The 21411-nt window shown below is 54.8% G+C and overlaps 2 protein-coding genes across 6 annotated transcripts; one reads left to right on the top strand and one right to left on the bottom strand.

The window, feature by feature from the left end:
• Positions 1-6296: 6296 nt before the first annotated feature.
• On the top strand, positions 6297-12214 carry SYNC (syncoilin, intermediate filament protein). Of its 4 annotated transcripts, none has more exons than XM_039387116.1 (5): positions 6297-6459; positions 7767-8256; positions 8290-9207; positions 10369-10493; positions 11615-12214. In XM_039387116.1, exons 1-5 carry the CDS (start codon positions 6416-6418, stop codon positions 11676-11678), a joined length of 1641 nt encoding a protein of 546 aa, XP_039243050.1. In that variant the 5' UTR covers positions 6297-6415; the 3' UTR covers positions 11679-12214. The 4 variants fall into 4 exon arrangements, with proteins under 4 accessions (XP_039243050.1, XP_027584193.2, XP_027584192.2 ...); XM_027728392.2 differs by having other exon boundaries at positions 7767-8269; positions 8303-9207; XM_027728391.2 differs by having other exon boundaries at positions 7767-9207.
• Positions 12215-12573: 359 nt separating this feature from the next.
• On the bottom strand, positions 12574-21299 carry RBBP4 (RB binding protein 4, chromatin remodeling factor). Of its 2 annotated transcripts, none has more exons than XM_027728406.2 (12): positions 21178-21299; positions 19765-19912; positions 18718-18863; positions 17529-17702; positions 16771-16886; positions 16467-16627; positions 16230-16356; positions 16044-16121; positions 14907-14983; positions 14736-14793; positions 14529-14639; positions 12574-13710 (listed from the first exon to the last, which is right to left on the bottom strand). In XM_027728406.2, the coding sequence occupies exons 1-12, from the start codon at positions 21191-21193 to the stop codon at positions 13645-13647; spliced, it is 1278 nt and encodes a 425-aa protein (XP_027584207.1). In that variant the 5' UTR covers positions 21194-21299; the 3' UTR covers positions 12574-13644. The 2 variants fall into 2 exon arrangements, with proteins under 2 accessions (XP_027584207.1, XP_027584208.1); XM_027728407.2 differs by having other exon boundaries at positions 19765-19909.
• Positions 21300-21411: the final 112 nt, after the last annotated feature.

Here is a 21411-nt window from a genome sequence, read left to right as displayed (position 1 = left end):
GAGCCGCCGCCGCCCCGCTCCCGGTCCCGCTCGGCTCCCGCCGCAGGTGCAGCCCCGGCGGACATGGCCGCGGGCAGCGCCCCGCACCGCCCCGCACCGCCGGCAGCCGCTGCCCATAGGGCCGGGCCCGCCCGGCTCGGCTCGGCTCCCGCTGCAGCCCCGGCCCCGCTCCGGGCTCCCGCCGAGCGCCCGGCGCCGACGGAAAGTTTCTTACGAGGCGGGGCCGGGCTGCGGGAGCTCCGCCCGCACCGGCCCCCGCCCACACCCCCCCTCCCGCCCGCAGGTGGCCCCGAAGGGGGGGGAGCGGGGACCGTCCCCTCGATGTCACCGCGGTCCCCTCCCGCGGCTGCCGGGGGTCCCCGAGATGTGCCGCCCACCCCACGGTGGGTCCCGGCTTTGTCCCCTGGGGACCCGCACCCCGCGCGGGGGGGGGCGGTGTGGGGACGGCGGGGGCTGATCCCACCCCTCGGGACCCTCCGTTTCTCCTCCCCGAGGTGCTGAGCGTCAGCGGGAGGAAACGGAGGAAAACAGGGAAATAATATCCGTGAGGGACAGGAGCGAGGAATTCCAGCATCGTCATCCCTGGAGCGGCATCCCGCAGGTCTCCGGGGGGACTGTCCCTGTCCCTGTCCCCGGGAGAGGAGCCGGGGCTGGCAGCCGTGTCCTGCCCTTGCCCTGCCACCCCGCAGCCACCAGCAGTCCCTCACCTGGCGGGCCCGAGGGTGACATTTGCCGTGTCACCGCCAATGGCAGCGCCCAGGGGGACACGGTGCTCCCCGACCTGGGCACACCTGAGGGCACTGACACGCTCCCTGCAGCCCGTGCCACGCTGCTGCTTGTTGCTAATAATAAATCAGCTCCTGAAAATGGAATGACACGGGGCAGGGAGGGAATTCAGCCACTTGATGTGGCTCTTCCAGCCTCTGCCTGCGGCCGAGAGCACACCAGGAGCTGCCTGGGAATGGCAGAGGCCCTTGGGAAAGATTTCACTGCTTGGTACAAGCTGGCACTGTTCAGGAGCATGACCACACGGATCTGATTTAGATTAGATCTTGGGAATAAATCCTTCCCTGTGAGGGTGGGGAGGCCCTGGCACGGGTTGCCCAGAGAAGCTGTGGCTGCCCCATCCCTGGAAGTGTCCAAGGCCAGGTTGGACAGGGCTTGGAGTAACGTGGTCTAGTGGAAGGTGTCCCTGCCCAGGGCAGGGGAGCGGAATGAGATGAGCTTCTAGTGTAGAATTCCTCTACAGCTCAAACCACTCCACGATTTTGTGATCCAGCTGGGAGGGGACAACGGGATGCACAAGAACGTGGGCCGGAGGTGCAGCACATCCCAGCAGTGAGAGGGTCAGTGACAGGACACGTGGCAAAGCCAAGGGAACCATCCTATCAAGAACCCAGGTGGTTTCTGCTGCATTTCCACCCTCCTGGCTCGGAGGAGTTTGGGTCCCCGAGTTTCCTGTTGTGAAGAAGCTGCATCGCTGTGTTTCAGCCGCATCCTTCCCGGACGCTCACAAGGGCCTGGCCGTGTGCCCGGAGGAGTTTGCCAGCCACTGGAAATGACTAGAAGGATTTATAAAGCATCCACAGGCTTCCCAGCCCATTGCTGTCTCCCGTGGGATTCAGGCACCGCCTCCTGTGGGATTCAGGCCCTGGTACCACGTAGCCTGTGGGCTGTGCAGACCTGAGCATCCTGAGCATCCCAGCAGCACCAGTGACCCGGGATGGGGAGGCAGCACCAAATCCAGGGTGATACCTGCAGGAAAGCTGGGGCTCGCTGTGCTTTTGTGTCTCTGCCTCCTATTCCCTCCCTTCACCTCCCTGAACCTCAAATCCAGACCTAAATGAGCACTGAGAGAGTCGGGCACCAACTTCCTGGCACCTCCCTGCCCCCCGTGATCCCAGGGGAACAGCTCCTTCCCAGGGTGAGGGCTGAGCATGTCACTGCTCCCCAGGGCTTTGCTGACCCACGTTGAGCTGAGCAGTGCTGAGGAGAATCCAATCCCCAATTAGGGCCTTTGTGTTGACTTTCTGCTGCCAGCTCCAACTTTCCAGTCATTAGCCTCCCAAAAAAACCCCGTTTTTCATATCTTGCCCCTCCTCGGATGGCAGCAGAACCAGTTTGAAAAATATTTTCACACACAGTTATGGAGCATTGTCCAAATAATCGCAGTGAGAGGGAGAGTATCAGTTACCCTCTGGGGAGAGGAAAGTAGAGGAGGAAGGTGAAGAGGAAGATTGTCTTCATCCTTCCTACCAATCCTAAAGAAGAAGGAAATTCCAGGAGCTTCCTAAAGAACCAGCCCTTCTTGCAGGGCCCTGGAAAGCTTCCCCCCCTCTCAGAGAGCCCCAGGACCAGCAGTGTGTGGGGTACCCAGCTGGGTACAGGATACTGGGAGCTTCGTGGGGAGAGCAACTGGCTGGAGCTCAGCTCCAGGCACAGGGGAGGGGAGGTAGAGAGGCTGCCATGTCCCCAGGAGCCCCCCATGTCTGATCCCTGGGAACTGAGATCTCGAATGTCACCTGAGGGTGATAAAACACGTCAGCTCCTGCTCCGGCATCACGTGTCCCAGCAACCACAGGAGCTCCTCGTGCCAGGGCGGCACAGCCTCGGTGCAGCCGGTGCCTTGGGGTGTGCTCAGCCATCCTCTGCCCCAATTTCCGTTGCCTGGCTGGGACACTGAGCCCTGGCTGCTCCCTCATTACTCATTAACACCTCCCTCACACACAGGTAGCCGGGACAAGGTCCTCCCACATCCGCCCCGGGCCCCTTTGAGCCCCGCGGGTGCCGCTTCCCACCCCGCTGCACCCCGTGTGGGAGCTGCTCCCTCCAAATCCCTTCTGCAGGAACCAGAGCCGGAGCTCCTACTCTCTGTTTCTTGCCCCAGGATATGGAAAAACCCAGCGCGGGCGCTCGGGCGGCAGTGACCCCGCCAGCGATCGTTGGGATGCGGGGACTGGCTGCTGTGATGCTGGAAATCAGCTCAGTTGTAAAAATGGGGGGTTTAAAAGGATGTGCGGGATGTAAATGTCATGGGAAGAGTGGAGGCAAAGGGCTCCTTGCTGAGGTGCCAGGCACAGGGAGATGGGATGAATAAATAGCAGAGATCACTCCCTGCACAAATCCCTCGTGCTGGAAGGGATGGCTCTGTCACAGCCCAGGAGCATCACTCGTGTCTGTGGTGTCGTGGCCTGGTGGCCACAAGAGGCATCTCCTACTCCTGTGTGAGCATCCTGATCAAAAGGGAAAAACCTGCAGCACGGCCTTGCTGCCCAGCGTGCAGGATGTCATGGACACGTCGGATGATCTGCCCCATAAGTGGCCCACAGGCTGGAACAGGCGTGATGGGGCTGATTGCCAGTGGCAGCCCCAGACCTGGGGTGTGAAATCCCCCCGGGGGTGGCACGGGGGGCACACAGACACAGCAGGGCGCGGGGGGAGCTGCCGTGGGAGCTGCCAGGACAGGCAGCCTTGAGGCAGATGTTTAATCCCAGTGTCTGGGCTGAGCAGAGATAAAGCCAAAGGGGCACAGTGTGGGACTGGCTGTGCTGGGGGGGATTTTGGTGCTCAGTCCCTGCAGCCAGACCCCCTATCTGACCCTGCTCTGCTCCGCTGGCTGGGCCAGAGTATCCCTTGGGAGCAGCCGTGGCAGGAATGGCACTTTCCTCATCTCACTCCCCGCAGGGAAAGCAGGACCCAGCACCCAGATAAGTGGGAGCCGCTGGCGCCTGTGGCACAGGGACACGGTCTGGCCCTGCTCCCACGGAGCTCCCAAGGTCCCAGTGGAGCAGACGGTGCCTTTGGACTCTCCCTTTCACCCCTGCCTCAGCTGGGCATGTGCCCACACTGCACTCTTCTTCCTTCTCCTCCTCCTTCTCCTCTTCCTCATCCTCCATCCCTGCTAGGTGACCTCACCTCCCTCTCCAGGATCTCTCTCGAGCCTCCTTGCCTGGGCTGGTGCACTGGGAATTTTGAGATGGGTCCATGGTGGGTGCATGATGAGCCCCCAGGTGCTCCCAGGACTTGGCCAATGGAGCCAGGGAGAGCCAGGAGTGAGGGCACTGTGCTGGCAGCGCTGCCTGGGATCACCGCTGCCTAATCCCACCGGGATTTGGGCAGGTTGGACACCCCACAGTGCCGCTGGCACTGCCAGAGCCTCTGGCTGAGGAGGCCCCAAAGCTGGGCAACTTCCCTGCTACTTCCAGCCTGTCCCTAAAGATTGTGTAGGGACAGCACGGGGACAGAGCCAGCGCTTGCTGTGGCAGCGCCACGGTGGCAATGCCAAGATGGTGGTGCCAGGGTGGTGACCCCGCAGTGCCAGCTCCGTCCCTGCCCTCGGGGCAGATCTGCCCTTCATGCATGAAGGAAAAATCCACCAGGAAGGGAGACACAGCCCCAGGTCACTTCAGGGCAGGTGAAGTCCCCCTCAGCTGCTCTTTGCTCCCCACGACCCCCCTCAGCCACTCGCCGGGGCCGTGTTGGCAGCGCAGCGACCGGATCCGCCGCTGATTATCCCGGCAGCCAGCCGGAACACTCCGTCTCTCAGACTCCCTCAAACTCTCTCCTGCCTTTTGCCTCCCCTCTGGCAGCGCTGATAACTCCCCTCCAGCTCTGTTTACCGGAGCAAAGTCCGCACTGTTTGGCCGCCCACGGCGTCTCCCCGCACGGTCCTGTCCCAGCCCGTGCCCGCGGCCGCCGGGCTCTGCCGAGCGCTTCTGGGTCCGGCCGTGACACCGGAGCCGCCCGTTGCCTGGTTATATCCACAAAACATCCCCGTGCCGGGGCCTGGGCCGGGGTATCCGCTTACGGAGCACAGAACAGCTGAGCCTCTTCACTCCCCACCCTGCCCTTGGCAGCTCATCACACAAACCCCCAGCGCCGCTGCCATCGTCCCCTCCAGCCCCTACAAGGGGTTGTTGGACCCGGCCCACGTGATGTGCAGGTTTTTTCCCCTTGGCAGTTTCGGCTCTGGATGTATATATTTATACACCCAACTTGTGCGAATTAACAGCATTCCTCTCCGACTGAGTCAAAAATAGAGGCGCTCCGCGGAAAGAAAAGAGAGAGAGAGAGAACGAGAAGGTGCGTCGTGCTGAAAAAAAAAAAAGCAACGGGGTCCAAAAAAAGAGAGAAAAAAAAAAAAGAACCACTGAAATCTCCCTTTTCCTTTTAAAGCTCTGTTCCCGAAGGATGGACGGGCGCTGTTATTTTAAACCTGGTTTCGGCAGCCCCCGGCGAGCCACGGGCAAGGTGTCGGTGACGCGGGGACAGGGTGGCACGGGGTGGTGGTGCGGGCTGTGGTGTGTGTTGCTGGGTGATTTTGGGGCACGTAAGCTGGCGACTTCCTGAGAGGCGAGTGCCAACTTCCTGAGCGCGGCAGGAGCGGGCGCGGGCGGAGGTAGGATCGGGGGGCAACGCCGTGAGGGGTGGGGTGGGCCAAGTGGTGAGCACGGGCTGAGGCACCCGTGCCAGCTGGGCAATTTGTATCTAAAATGTGTGTTTTAGGTGAATACATGCTGGCGGTGTGAGGGCCAAAGGGTTGGTTTAGGATCCACAGAGCGGGGAGGATGGGAGTGGGCGCTGCTGTGGGGATGGTGGGTGGGCAGAGGTGGAAAAACAAGTCAGTGGGAGAAGGGTGAGGGCAGAGTCGCTGTTGGATACCCAGGAGTGTGACCATGGCTGCCATGGGGCTTTGCAGAGTGAAACACCATCTTCTCCATCCCCAAAACAGAGGGAAAAGGGATCGGTTGTGGGCGGAAGGGGAAGCGGAGGCCGTGCTCTGCCATTACTGGGGTGTTTGCAGGGCCAACCTGAGGCATCTGAAGAATCCTGAGATATTGGTGTTTAAGACACTGATAATCAATACCAAGAGGATTGTAACACCGTGCTCCCAGCACCCTCACTCACCCGTGTACAGGATGAGGCCCTGGCATTTGCATCCTCTGGCACTTCCCCTTCCATCACGGATGAACCCCCACAGCCCCAGGGGACCCCTCCCAGGCACCCCACTATCCCCATCCCGGCCCACCCCCATCCAGCTCAGGACCCGGGCGGGATGGGGACCTGCAGATTCCAGGAAAGAGCCGAGGGAAGGGGGGGCTTCGAGGCTGCACAAAACAAACCTCTGCCATAAATCACGGGTGGGAACAGCCGGAGCGTGTGGGGGGCTGCGGGGACTGCTCCCTAGGGATGGGGGCTGGCTGCAGCCAGTCCCTGCGGCTGCCTCTGCCAGGGATGCAGACAGCCTGGCCTTCCCCGCCCTCCTCCTCCTCCTCTTCCTCCTCCTCCCCGGGGCGGAGGAAGGCAGCGCCCGCAGCTGGCACTGCAGGCGGTGGCCGGGCCAAGCGGCTGCTCCGGGGAGTCTGATTTCCAGCCCCGTTTATTAATAACCCCCCCCCCGCCCCATGCTAAGCCCATGTGCAGTGCAGAGCCGGAGGCGCTGGGCTCCAGGGGAGGAAGGTAAGAGCCCACCCGGGCTGGGTGGGGAAGGGGCTGATGCCCCCCGGAGGGTCCCGTGGGTGCGGGATCCAGGGCGAGGTTGGGGGCGTGGGGCAGGCGAGGGGGCTGCCAAAGCCTTGGGTGCAGGGCTGGGGTGGGGGATCTGAGGTTCAGCACTTCGAGACCCTCGAGGGTGACCAGGGTGGTCCCTCTGGGGTACCCAGGAGTTCTGGGGTGCCCCGGGATGAGGGGTGGCGGGTGGAAGTGAACCCCCACGCCCCGCTGGGAAGGCAGGGCTGTGTCCTCCCCTCCCGCCCTGCCCACTCAAAGCGGAGCCGAGAACTTTGAAAAATAAGGGCTGGCACAGAGGAGGGCAAGGAAAAACGAAGCAGAGGAGCCCTTTCCCCACCTTTCCAGGCGCTGCCCCCTCTCCAGCCGCCGGCCTTTGAGTCCGAGGCTGCGATGTGTCATCGGTGCCGAAAACTGCCTTATTAGGAGAGAAAGTATCGGTGAAAATCAGTTCTTTCCTTAAAGCCGTTGCTCCGAGCCGAGGGCTGCCCGCGAGTGCCAGCCTGTGCTCATTCCTTAGGGAATGACTAGACATGAGCTCAGCGGCGTGGCCGAGAGGTGAGAGCATCCTCCCGCCGAACCCAGCGGCCCCGGCTCCCGGGAAGCAGCAGGAAAAGCCCCGGCTCGTACCCGGGGGTTGTTTTCTCCATCCTACCCCGAATAACGCCCGGGCGAACGTGAGACCGAGGATTTGGCGGTGGCAGCTGCGGGTACCGTGTCTGGGGACAATGCCGGGATCGGATGACTCTGCAAAGCGGCTCCTGCTGCAGGCGCTGCCGCTCGCCCGGAGCTGTGCGTGCGGGGTTTGCTCCACCTCAGCCACCCGGGAGCCTGCCTGGGCTCCAGCAGCACATTCCCGTGCCGTGAGGTTATGCCACATCGTTAAAATCCCGGGAAGTTTTAAAGGGAGTGCTCACACCGGTCACGCCGGTGCCGCCGGGGAGGTTGGCCGGGACACGGTGGCTGTTCCCACTGGCACCGGAGCAGCTCTTGGGTTTGGGGGCTGGGTTTGCATCCCCCCCGTGGCAGTCAGTCCCTTTAAGAGGGATTTCTTCCCTTGTTCTGGACAGTTTGGGTCCAAGTTGTCACTGGAGCATTGAGCACAGCCCTGCCCAGCCCGTCCAGCCTGTGGGTGACACGGGATGGTCACGGCTGCAGCACCCCCAGCTCGGTCCTACTCCGGGGGTCTCACAGGGTGGGAGGAAGGGCTGAGACCTGTTACACTCATTGCTCTGGTTCACATCTCCTCTCTCTTCCAGGGACATGATGGCACAGGCTGAGCCCCCTCCAGAGCTGCAGCTGGATGAAGCTGGAGCATCCTCAGCCCCTCAGGGAGCGGTTGCAGGTGCTGCTCCACACGTGGATCATCCACACACCCCGTTAGACCCATCAGGGGGGGTGGGGGTGACATCCCCGCTCAGGGGCAGCCCAGACTCCAGCCAGGAGCTGCAGGCTACCAGCAGGGACACTTCCTTGGAGCTAAACATGCCAGGGACCCAGCTGGACGAGGATGCAGCCGGGGCTGGGATCCCGCTGGATGTGGACGTGGCAGGAGTCCCGCTGGACGTGGATGCGGAAGGAGTGGGGATTCCACTGGATGTGGATGGGGCAGCGATCCCGCTGGACGCGGATGCAGGTGGGACAGGAATCCCTCTGGACATGGATGCAGATGGAGTAGAGATTCCACTGGATGTGGATACAGGTGGGACAGGGATCCCAGTGGATGTGGATGCAACAGGGATCCCACAGGACTTGAATGCGGGTGGGGCAGGGATCCCACAGGACTTGAATGCAGGTGGGGCAGGGATCCCACTGGATGAGGATGCAGATGGAGCAGCAATCCCACTGGACATGGACACAGACAGGGCAGGGATCCCAGACGATGCAGACACAGACAGGGCAGAGGTTCCACTGGACATGGATGCAGAGGGAGCAGGAAGCCCTCTGGATGCAGACGCCACGGAACACCAGTGCCTGACCCTGGAAGAGCTGGGGAACTACTTCCAAGAGTGCATTGAAATCGTGGAGCAGCTGGAGAAGGAGAGAGACAGCCTGATCTCGGAGCTGGCCCAGCTCCGGGAGCCGGCGCTGCAGGAGATCCGCCATGCCCACGAGGAGATCCAGGCAGCCTGCAGGCTGCTGGCCAAGGTGGAGCTGGAGAGGGACAACCTGAGGGACGAGATCCGGCAGATCAAGCAGAAGCTGTTCAGGGTGACCAAGGAGTGCGTGGCCTGCCAGTACCAGCTGGAGAGCCGGCGGCACGACCTGTCCCAGCACGCCGCCTACCAGGGCGAGCTGGAGACCCAGGCCGGGCAGCTCTCGGGGGAGCTGTCCCAGCTGAAGGAGACCTGCGAGAAGGAGAAGGAGGCTCTGAGGCAGCGCCTGGAGGCCCCACCGTGCCGGCAGGACAACCTGTACCTGCAGGAGAGCCGCCGGCTGTCCGCGGAGTTCGAGAGCTTCGTGGCGCAGAGCCGGCGGGGGCTGGAGGAGCACTACGAGCCCCAGCTGCTGCGGCTGCTGGAGCGGCGCGAGGCCGGGGCCAGGGCGCTGCAGGAGATGCAGGGGGAGATCCAGGGCATGAAGGAGGCCCTGAGGCCCCTGCAGGGCGAGGTCAGCCGGCTGAGGCTGCAGAACCGCAGCCTGGAGGAGCAGATCGTCCTCGTCAAGCAGAAGCGGGACGAGGAGGTCGGGCAGTACCGGGTACGTGCCCTGTCAGGCAACCCCACGACCATCCTCTGGCAGAGCAGGGGTGGTTCTTTGCAGCCAGGGAAATGTGGGTGCTGCAGGTCTTGCACGCAGGGCCAAGGGGAGGAGTGGGATGCATGAGGAAGGGGAGGATGTGGAATATCTCCTGCTGGTTGGAATCAAAATTATCCCCCACCGGGCTGGCACGAAGCAGCAGCCCCTGGGCATAAGGCAAACCCAGGGATGGGGTGGGGAAGTTCTGGGGCTTTACCCAGCTTGGAAAATAGGTTTCTCCTGAATATATTCTCCCTTGGTTTTGGCCTGCCCCTTGGAAATGGCCCCAGCGAGCAGGGATGAGGTGAAGGGTTTGGAGGGTTCCTTCCCAAAGCTGCTGAGCACAGGCACCACACATTTCCCACACAGGGCTGGGCCAAGGCACTTGGAAAAGCCAGTTTTAAATAAGTGTGGCTTTTCTTTAAAACCCAGTCCTGCCGGGGCAGATTCTGCCCTTCCCACTGCCAGGAAGGGTCCCATCTCCCCTGCCCACAGCCCATGGGCTGGGCTGCCTCCTGGGAGGGTTATTTCTGGCTGGGCCAGGCCTTTTTCCCCCGGCACTTTGGTCTGAGGGACAAGGCAATTCAATATCTTCAAGAGCACATTTGGCAAAGAGGCTCCACAATTAATCTCCCCCCCTTTCAACACTCTCTGTCCTCGGCTCGCAGGCGCTGCCTCCTCCCAGCCTGGCTCCGAGCACTTTCTGGAACTGATGTTCCCCTTCCATTGGAGCTCCTCCCTGCTGGAATGGGGACCAGGTCACCAGCACCCATGGCACGGCTTGCCTTGGATTTCAGGGACCACTGTCCCTTGGAGGACAGGACTTTGGAGCATCCCTGGTGTGCCTCCACGTTTTCCTTTTCCCAAATTCCTCATTTATCTCCTTCTGACTCATGGGCTTTTACAGTTCTGGCAGCTTCTCAAAACACACACTGAGGAGTTTAGGGGACAAAACCAAGCAGCTGGGAGAAGCCTAAGGACAAAACACATCCCAAATTCCCACCTTTGTACTCAAACAAAGCTTTTTTTGCAGAGGTTTTTAAAGAGGGTGGTTGGGCAGTGTCAGCCTGGCTGTGCACCTTCCTCCTCCAGCTAATCCATTCTTTTCTTTTCCCTCCCCAGGAGCAGGTTGAGGAGCTGGAAGACAGGCTGAAGGAGCTGAAGAACGGGGTCCAGCTCCAGCAGCGCAAGAACCAGGAGCTGGAGGAGCTGAGGACGAGCCTCCACAGGGAGCTCTCCATCTACAAGTGCGTTTGTGTCTCATCCCTGCAGTGCAGAGGGGTTGGGAAGAGGAGGAGGATGGTGGGGAAGTCTGGGGACACACAGCTGTGGGACACCACAGGCTTCTGCTCCTGGTTCCTGGGGACACGGCTGGTGTGTGACCCAGGGGCCCGGTGGGGCAGCACAGCAGGAATTCCAGCCCCTTTGCCAAACAGCAAATAGGGATTTGCTGGAAATTCCTGCACGCAGAGGAGTGGAGTTGCTTCCCAAGAAGCAGGTGTGGCAACTTAAGTGGTGGTTTCCTCAGGAATATGTGGAAAGGAGCTGAGGTTTAGGTTTGGGAAGGTGTTGTGGATGCTCTCCAGTGGGAGAGAACTGTCCTCTGCTCATAAAACTCTACGGCTGGGATTTTCCAAAGCTCCAGAAAGCACCCTGGAGTTTGTGGACTGTTTTACTCACCGAGCCTGGAGCTGTTCTGTTACTCCAGTCCCAGCTGTGCACACTCTTAACCGTTTTCTGTGACCTCACTGCTCCTTTAGCATTCCTTTTTCCCCTTCTCCCTCCAAACCTCCTCACAGGATATCCCCTGCCCCAAATAGCTTTTATCCAGGTAAGACTTCGGCATGGCGAGCACAGGGAAGAGATCTCTCAGCCTGTGTTCTCACCAGATGTATTCAGATCCCAACACCACCCTGTGTCTGCCGTGTGGGGTTCTCCTAAATCACAGACCAACATTTAATCCCGTGGACTCTCTTTTAACTCCTGGGATCTACAAACTGTCCTTCCTGGAAGCGACAGCACCCGAGGCTTCTCCGGTGCCAGGACACCTTTAGTGAGGTCTCACATTGGCTCCAGGGAGCTCAGAGTTAAGTGCAGCTCCGAGCTGCCTCTTCCTGTAGCTCACACCAGAAATGACATTCCCGTCTGTCAAATCCTGTTTGCCAAAGGGCTCTGGAAGGGCTGGGCCAGGCCCACACCCCCCCAAACCCACGCACTCACCGAGCCTCCTGAAGTGCTTCCCAATTTCTTTTCTTCCATATCATGAAAAGAATGCTTTCCAGAAATAGCACCCCCCTTCCCTTTTTTCCTCCAGCCAGAGTATTTATGTAAATATTCCATAGCCTGAGTTTCCTTTCTCCCCTTACAGGAGCTGCCTGGAAATCTATGGACACCTTTGCAAATCGGAGGAAAAGGCAGACCAGGACTGTTAGAACTATGGAATTTTCCTCTTTGTAGCAAAAACAATGGACAGAGGATCTACAAGGGATGTCTCCTCGTGCTGCTTATCCTGCCTGAAGCACAGCTGCTGCCTGGAGTCAGGAATACCAGACAGTCCTTTCCCTGGGTGTGTTTCTCCAGGTGCTGCTGCTGCTGCTGCTCATGTAGTAAAACTGCTTTTCCACAGAGGAGCAGAGCAAACAATCCTTGCACTGAACAATGGACACGGATGAGGAATAACAGATTTATGTTTTGCTGTGTTTGGGAAAACGTATCTTGCCTTGTCCCACAGATGGATTGTTTAAACCTGCACTGAAAGTTCTGGGGGGGTGGGGGTGTTGACTTTTAAAAGTTTACATGCAAGAGAAGCTTTATCCTTTGAACAGGATTTTCTTTTGTATTTCAAGGGTCTCTGCTGTACTGGGAGGTGCCCCACAGAAACGAGGTGGTGGGTAAGAGGTTTTCACTTTATATCGAGTCTCACACTGAAAATAAAGGTCAGAGTTTAAGGAGCCTTTTCATTCCCAAAGCTGCGCCTCCAAATCCCGAGTCTGTGTGTCCAACCTGGGTGTTTGTACCAGACTATTCATGCTGCAGATTAACAAAAACAGCTCCGTGGCAGGGGCTGAAGGCAGAGCCAGAAGGCAGACAGGCTTGAGGGGGAAGGAACAGCTCAGGGCTTTTGTGGCTGCTTGGGGATTTTAAGTGCTCATTGACTCATTCCACAAAGAAAACAGCAAAAAAAAAAAAATCTATCCCAGCACCCAGTCTCATGGGACACACAGAGGTGGAGACCACACCCTTCCTATCCCTGCTCCCTGAACAGGTCAACCTTACCCTGACAGAGCAGAAAAGGCAGGAAGAAAAGAGCACAGAACTCCCCAAAACTCCACGGCGTTTACGTAGAAAAACTTTATTCCAACTGAAGGACTTACACGCAATTAGTCATGAGGAGATGGAGAGTAACAGGCTGCTGGTGGCACGGGACACCCGAGTGGAAGACGTGCAGGAACCAGTGGTCAAGGACTAACTCCTAAAAAAAGTAGTTCATCCACGTTTAATCTGCTCCACACCAGCTGCCAACGCTGCTCAGGGCACCGGGCAGGGCCGTCCGCTGGCACAAACACACACCTTTTACAACTTGGGGGTCCCAAGTCTTAAAAACCATTTCACAGAAAGGAAAGAAACATCATGTGAAAAAACACAGCTCGAGAAACACACAATAGAGCAAAAAAAAACCATGGGGGGGGGTGTGTGTGTGAAGGATGCTCTGCAGGAATAGCTAAAGAATCCGAACCGCTGTGGCCCAGCAGGTGGGAGAAAAGGGAGAGGGAGGAAGGAATGAAAAGCCCAGAACTGCCAGGAGAGACAAAAAAAAAAAAAAAGAAAAAAAAAACCAGAGAAATTTCAGTTCGAGTCAGAACTTGCAAGTGTGTTTTGCATCTGCAAAGGTAGAAAAATCCACAAGGTACAGATAACTAAAGGAATTCCAAGGCCTCTGAGTTGCACTGAGGAGGCCAGGACCTTCCACACCATTTCTGAGCTGCCAGTGGATTAACACTTGTATCATCCCTATTGGCTCAAGCCCACTGGGCAGCTCTGCCAATTCAACTTTTGTTTAAATTAGGAAAAAGCCCGTGGCTGGAGCAAGGAAAGAAACCAAACCCAAGCTTGCTGTGTGATGAAAGGCAGCCAAAAGGGGACAGCCAGCCTGACACAAGAGGTTGCTGCAGGAATTCTGATCGAGGGGCTACAGCACTGACCTGGCTGAGGGGGCTGAGCCCTTTTTTGGGGAGTGGGTACTCGCTGTCTGGGTGAAAAAGCCTGTGATGGGATCTACAGGTGGAAGGCTGAACACAAAGCCTACGTGTGTCTCAAAACCAGTGTTAAGTCAATATTGGGGTTGAGAGGGAAGAGAAGGAAAAAAAAAAAAGACTAAAAAGAGGAAAAGGTTGTCATCTAGGATCCTTGACCTTCTGGATCCACGCTTCCTTCGGGATCTTCATCATTATAGATGTTCTCAGCCTGCAAGACAGGGGTGGAGGGATTGAGGAAGCACTTCCCACTGCTCTGGACAGGATTCCACCCCCTCAAAAAGCTCTGGCAGCTTTTAATCTGCAGATACGGATCACCCAAGATCATTTAACATCAAAGCAGCAACACAAATGACCTTTTCCATAAGAGCCACATCTTCAAAACATTTCCCAAGTCTCCTCTAAATTGTTTTAGCTTAGGAATCTGCCTTGTTAAAGCAGAGGCCACTGCAAGGCTTACTTCAGTCAACACTGTTTTGTATGTATTTAGTAGATCCTCTGCTTAGCTGCACCTTCCAAAATAACTACATGGAAAGCTGCCAACAAAATCTACAGGTAAATAAAAAAAAAAAATAGGATTATGGTCTTCTCAAAGGTCAAGATTGTTTTCCAAAACTTTCAACAGCTGGGAATGCAGGGGCAGCAAACCATTCCCATTCTCCATCCTCAGGAGGGCATTTGTATCATTTACAAAGATTTTATTCCTCAGGACAGTAACTAACAGAAACCTCAGTTTCATTGTTGGTTCTCACACACTGTTTTCCTTCAAGCATAGAAGGGAAAAATTTTCTTCTGCACCAGCACTTCCTTATTTTATTTATCTTCTTTTAAATACAAAACAGCTTCTGAGTATTTGGAAACCATTGTTCTGACCAAAGCTAAAGGGGGTTTCACTGTCCCTTTGAGATTTCAGCAATGCTACAAAATGAGCAACTCTGAGAGCTGCAAATAAAAGCAGGAATGCTGAAATCCAGGCATTTCAACACCATCTCTCACCTGCCACTTCCTGCACTCTCCCAAGCAACTCACCATTTGCCAGACTTGCATGATATTATCTTCTGATACAGAACAAATGACCCAGGGCTCGTTGGGATTCCAGGAGAAATCAGATATCTTTGCAGTATGACCACCATGAATAAACTAGGATTGGGGAATCAAAAAGGGGAGTGGTTACAAACCTACCCTTGTACGAGTGAGCAACTGGTCAAAGTAATTAATGAGATTGAAATGACTCACCAACAGCTCTGGGGGCCCGTCCTCAGCATCTTCAGGGGATTGCTCTTCTCCAATTTTACTGCAAAAAAAAAGGAGAAAAAAAGAAAAGGTGGGGGTTGGTTTGTTTTTTAAGGTGTGATGCAATTAATGAACAACATTTTGTGGGGACAATGTGAGTAATTTGGGATTTACCTCAAGTCCCAGACATTTAGCCTGCGGTCCGTGCCACTGGAGGCCAGTATAGTTTCATTATGGGGAGACCACTGAACCTACAGACAAGGATGAATTTGGAAATTAAGTTTTAAGAAGCTGCAACATGACACTGACAACAAACACCACTTCATTGTGTGTCCTGAAAGCTCCGTGAGAATTCAAACTGACAATAACCCGGAATAAAAATACCCCCAACTGAGAACCCTGAACACAGGAGGCAGTTTGTGAACATCCACACACCAAAAAGGTGCCACCTGGAACCTTTCCTCTAACAAAGCCCACGTGTTCCCAAGTGCAAACAGCTCCCAAGGGTATTGGCTGCTCCTTATCTCAGGGAGGATTATTGCACAAGGCTAACCCAGGGATTCCTTCAGCAGTAGGTGCAGTTCTCACATGAAAACAAATCACTGGAACTTGAGCTCAGCTGCCCAAAAGCTCACATTTACCACTCCTGCTGGAGATAAAGCTCTCCAAAAACACACCACCTAATAGGATCACAGGATTAGGAAAGAACTCAGAATTCTGCACTTCAGGATTCCGTGTGTAGTTTTATTTAGACATAACTACGGTCTGAACTAATAATCCTCCCACCAAAAAGAAATCTCTGCATATTTTCCCCTCTGATTAAGGCACGAGCTGGAGATGGAAATATTGTATCTGCTAAGCACGTGCCACCCATGATGTGAACATTCTATATTTACACCAGTAAAATTAGCACTTGTTTGTTGTCAGAGGATGTTTTGGTGATCCTGTTAAGGGGAAGCAGTTAAACCTTCCTCCAGGAGCAGGCTGAGGAGATGGAAACACTGCAGCCATTTCACTGGGGCCTCCTGCTTCAATCTGCTGCCATGAATAATTTAATGGACCCTGCACTGCTACCATTTCATCCTTCTGCTGTGGTTAAAGCTCCAGAGCATTTCTCTGTTTCCAGTCTGGCCTCCTGGACACTCTTATCTGTACTGGAGCTCTGCAGCCCCACAACAATCACCCAGAAAATGATAAGCAGAGGAGAGAAAAGAATGAGTTTTAAAGGGAAAGTATCTCTAATAAAAAGATAGTAGAAAAGACTATTTTTCCAAGTCTATGTGCATAAAAGATAAAGACATTTTGTTATACCTGAAATATTTCATCTTTATGTGATTCAAAGGAGTGCAGCTTCAGTTTTAGGTTCCTCAAGTCCCACAGAGCTACAGTCTGTGGAAAAAAACACAAAACCACATTTTGTTGAAGTAACCAACGTGTACATCCACACTTACACATCAGAAACAGGACAAGGATGCTCCAAGCTCAAGGAGGATGTACCTTATCAGCTGATCCTGTGGCCAGGATGAACTCACTGTAAGGGTTGAAGGAAAGGCAGTTGACTTCAGCTGTGTGAGCATCCACGGAATGACTGGGTTTGGAGGTGTTGTTTGACCGAGTGTCCCAGCTGGGAATGGAAAAACACGGAACTGAAACAAAGGTTCCTGTCCCCTTTCACCAAGGGACTAAGCAGCAAATGGGAAAGCACCTGGGTTGTGAAGAGGTTCCCCCACTTACATCATGAGCTTCTGATCGTCAGCAACGGATCCAAAAAGGGATTCATGGAGCAGGTGCCAAGATACATCTTCCACCACTGCTGTGTGGCCCGTGAAGATGGTCTTTGCATCCACCACTTTGCCTTCTTTGGGAACAGCACTGATATCCCACAAGCAGATGGTCTTTGAAACAACAGAAAACTCAAAAAATTACTTCTCCAGACAGATGATCCCTTCACCTCCTCCCCCTCAAACCCAGAACATTCCTGACCTTCCCAGGGCACACAAAGTGCAGGTTGGACCTCAGCTCTATTTAAAGTACTCACATGATCATCAGAGGCACTGAGCAAGTGCCCACTGAGGTTTGGGTTCCAGGACAGCCCATAACCCTCCTTCTGGTGCCCACGAAGACGCAGGTCAGGGTTACACTCTCCAGAAGGATCTGTAACGAGGCAGTGCAAGAACTCCAGTGCCTGGTATCACTTCCAGCACATCCTGGAATATCTGCATTGTTTTACTGTGCTTTACTAAACTTAGCTGTGCCTTTTTCAGTAGCCCAGGAGTCACCTCTCCATGCTCTGGCCTGAGTCACCTGGTCCAGGTGGATGGAGGAAGAGCAGCTCATCTGTCACTGCTCCAAAAACTCCTCCTAAACTGCTGGTGGGATATTTTTCTTTCCCTCATCATCCGTAACTGCACTTTTAAAGTAACAAAGGCACTTCTGATCCTCCCCACAAAAGCAAAACTATTTACTCTATACTATCTTGATGAGTTTATAGGTTAATATCTTTACAGGATATCAAGGGGAACAGCTCAGCTACCCACCAAAGAAATCACAGCTTCCAAAAAAACCCAAACACCACCACACACAGTGAGGTGACAAAATAACCAGCAAAAGCACAAGGTTTATCTTTCCATGGATACATTTGGAAGCTTCATACAAAATAACCTTACACTAAACACCCACTTCGCCCTAAAACCCCAAATGACAGGTAATCCAGGCAACTTTTTAAGCTCTTTTTCACCACATCGAGCTTTCCTTTGGGAAGGGCTGGCTGGTACGTGAGAACAAAGCAGCACCCACCTGGTTTGGAAGGGTGTTTGGTGTAATCAAAGACCAGGACATCACTGGATGGAGTCTTGGTGGCAATGATACAGGGGTTCTGTGGCATGTAACGTGCTCTGTTCACTTCTCCCTCGTGGTTTATCTTGATTTCAATCTCAATTTTCCCACTGACTGACCCGAAGCCTCCAAACTCTAGAAGTAAGAATTTAGGAGTTGTGAATAATAAGTTTCAGATCAAGACACAAGGATTCAGACTCAACTACTGCTGCCAAGCTCTTACTGCAAAACAGGCAAGTTCTGGTAAAATCAAGTTGCAATTGGGTCTGAAATACAACTTGCTAAAGCTCCCTTATCTTTATACTTAAAAGTCACAGTAACTTAGTATTTCACAAAATTGCACAGCACAATTCTGGCCAAAAGGAGGGGTTTGGGTTTGTTTTTAAATCGGAGTATGTATTTTTGAGAAATACTAAAATAGAATAGAAACCAAGTCTTTATGAGACAATATTGTGCTCATGAATAACTCTTAAGAGGCCCAAAGATCAAAATACTCATTGCACAATCCAGACTTCCTGAAAAACGAAGGGCAAACATTGGATCATTTAAGGACTTTCACCAGGTGGAAAGACTGATTCAGTCAAGTAAACATGAGAAATGTCTAACTTGTGGCAGTGCTGACACCCACAAAGGTTACAGGAAACATCCAATTCAAGCCTGATATACTGCATAAAACACAACAGAAACCAATTTCTACAATAAAACAGGGGCTGGCACAGCTATCAAGCTGTAAAAGAATATAAGAATATTCTTCTACACGAGTGACTTTCTCATTGGGAGAGTTTATGTAGTGCAAAAGTGACAGTAAAAATACCAATAAGCAGCACTGCATGGAATTCAATGTCAATTCCTGATGAGAAATAGGGAGGGGTGAGGTTTCCCACAAGTCAAAATGTTTTTGCAATAAGCCCCCACCTTCTGTTTTCATCATTAGATTCTTAAGACATCACATACATTCAAAAACCAGAGTGTTTATCCACGAAGGGGCATATTTGTCACTTAATCTCCCCATTAAGGGGGTAACACAGAAATAAATGGTTCAGTTGAGAAGTAGAAGTGAATCTTGCTGCCTGAACGTTGAGAGAAGGCGAATTTTCTATTGGGAAAGGGGAGGAAAATATGGTTAAAACCCACCCCTTTGGGCCCTTACCTCCTTTCTCACTGTCATAGTGTGAGGCATCAAACTGGGCATCGTCGTTGGGCAGCTGCACACTCGCTATGACCAGGTGATTCTGCTCATCTGAGGTGTGGGTGCCCAGGACTAACCTGTGGATACTGAAATCTTTGCCTTCAGGTCTGCAAGGGGAGAGGAGCAAAGCAGGGGTCACAAACACTGGGCTCATTACAACACTTTTTATTGCAGTTTCTGACAGAATAAGGATCTTCAAATTTATGGTTGTTTTCCCGTCCCAATGAAAAACCTGCTTCCTCTGGAGGAAATCACTTATCACAGCTCAAGGTGTCCCACAAGAAAGATGGAGAGGGACTTTTTACAAGAGCACGGAGTGCCAGGACAAGGGGGAATGGCTTCACACCTAAAGGAGGAGATTTAGATGGGATATTGGGAAGAAATCCTTCCCTGTGAGGGTGGGGAGGCCCTGGCACAGTTTCCCAGAGAAGCTGTGGCTGCCCCATCCCTGGAAGTGTCCAAGGCCAGGCTGGAAAGGGCTTGGAGCAACCTGGGCTAGTGGGAGGTGTCCCTGCCCATGGCAGGGGGTGGGACTGGATGATCTATAACTTCCATTTCAACCCAAACCAGTCTGGCATTTTAAGAGCTCAACCTAAAATTCTCTCAGCACAACAGACCACCACTCCCCTGCCCTCCTTTAAGAGATTTTAGCAGCTCAAGTACAACTCAGAACGTGGTTATGGAAGCTTAGGACAAAATGGTGGTTCTTCAGATTATATCTAACTCTATTTCTAATGAGTTTTTTGCTTATTGAAGGGATGGGTGAACCTGGAATAAGAAAAACATTAAAATCAAATGTGTGAAAACATCTCCATAACAGAAGACATCTTCCCAAATTAAAAATGTCTGTACTGATTATCTCTGGTGTTGAGAGTCCTCAACTTGCTGTTGGCAAGGCAGGGGGTTATTAAGACAGAAAGGAATTACACACTGCCTTACTTTAACAAAAAGTGATCCTGGATTTACTATTTATTCTGCTTTAACTAGAAAACAAAAGGATTAATTTACCTTGTGACATCAGGAAGCCACTGAGCAGTCAAGCTGGGCCACTCCAGGGCGTGGGTCATCACCAAATCATACAAGAAGGGGGTGTTCTTTTTCCATATTTTATACTCCTCGTTGATCACACGTTCTTCCACCGCATCATCAAAGGCTGCTGAAGTGGGTTTTTAAAAAAATACATACAATTAATTAGCCTGTATTTAAAGACACACATCACCATGAGCAGGCAATGGATTAGAGCCAACTACATCACACCCTGGTTTGCTGTTGGATGCTCTACTGGTTCTTAGATAATTAAAAATACCCTGTTGCACACGCTAATCCTTTTATTCTGGATATATGGCTCGGAATTAATATTAACTATGTCAAATTTCATCCCTGGAAGTGTCCAAGGCCAGGCTGGACGGGGCTTGGAGCAACCTGGGCTAGTGGAAGGTGTCCCTGCCCAGGGCAGGGGGTGGGACTGGATGAGCTTTAAGTTCCCTTCCAACCCAAACCATTCTGTGGTGGTTCAGTGATGATCATGTTGTCAGCAGCAGCACAATAAAATTTTAAAACTTAGGGCACAGGGCACCGCGGAGGCAAAGCCCAGACGTGTAACAACGTTTAAAAGCAGGACACCCACCAACCGCTGTTAAACAGGCCAGTCTGGGCGCAGCCTTGAACTAGTAGTTCCCAAAAATCCAGTTTTCCGAGGCTCCTTCTGCTGCCTGGTTGCTCTCACACATTTTTCTCATCCCATCTGCCACCGGCCTCCGCCGCGGGAGGAGGAGAACGGGGGCGGGCAGACCTGGGGGGGTTCACCCGCGGAACGGGGACACCCCCGCGGAACCGGAGCAGCCCCACAGAACCGGGGCTGTCCCGTGGAAACGGGAGCACTCCCACAGAAACGGGAGCAGCCTCACGGTACCGGGGCTCTCCCCCAGGGAACGGGGGTTCGCCCCCGTGCAACGGGAGCTTATCCACGGAACTGGGAGCAGCCCTGTGGAACCGCGGGACACCCCTACGGAACGGGGGCATCCCAAAGGAAAGGGGAGGGCGGCCCCGCTGAACCGGAGCTCCCGTACGGAACCGGGGCACCCCCGCGTGGCGCGGCAGCGGCCGGTGACACCTTTGTCTGCACCACCGCGTCCTGCCCGCACCCTTCGCATGGCACGGCCCTTCCCCGCTCCCCTCACCCCGCCGAAGGGGGCCTCACAACCCCGCTCCCGGGGGCTCACGGAGGGTCCCGGTGGAACCACCCGGCCGGTGCCGCGGGGAGTTGGCGGCGGCCATGACGGTGGGGGGGGGGGGGCTCGAGCGCCCCCTGGCGGCGCCGCCCCCGCTCCTCTCACGCCGCGAGGAGGAAAGGCGAGGGGAGGGGGGGGACATCCCCGCGCCTCACGGCGGAGGCCGCGCCGCCCATACGGGAGCCTTTACCTTCCTTGTCCGCCATGGCGGGGCGCGGGGCTGAGGCGCGGGTGGGCGAGGCGGTCGCTGCGCTGGGCGCTCGGAGCCCTCACGGCCGCGGCTCCGTCCCTATTGTTTCCTGCCCCCGCTGCGCGCGGCTCCCCCGGGCGCCGCGCGCACCCCTTCGCGCGCCAACGCCGCCCAATCAGCGCCCGCCGCCGCCGCGCCGCGGCCAATCGCCGAAGGCGCGGGAGGGGGCGGGGC

Source organism: Pipra filicauda, unplaced genomic scaffold (genome assembly GCF_003945595.2).
Source record: "Pipra filicauda isolate LSUMZ 115617 unplaced genomic scaffold, ASM394559v2 scaffold531_size399970_pilon, whole genome shotgun sequence".
NCBI classification, from domain to species: domain Eukaryota; kingdom Metazoa; phylum Chordata; class Aves; order Passeriformes; family Pipridae; genus Pipra; species Pipra filicauda.
Note: the sequence above shows the minus strand (reverse complement) of the source record. Positions and strands in the feature narration are given on the sequence as shown.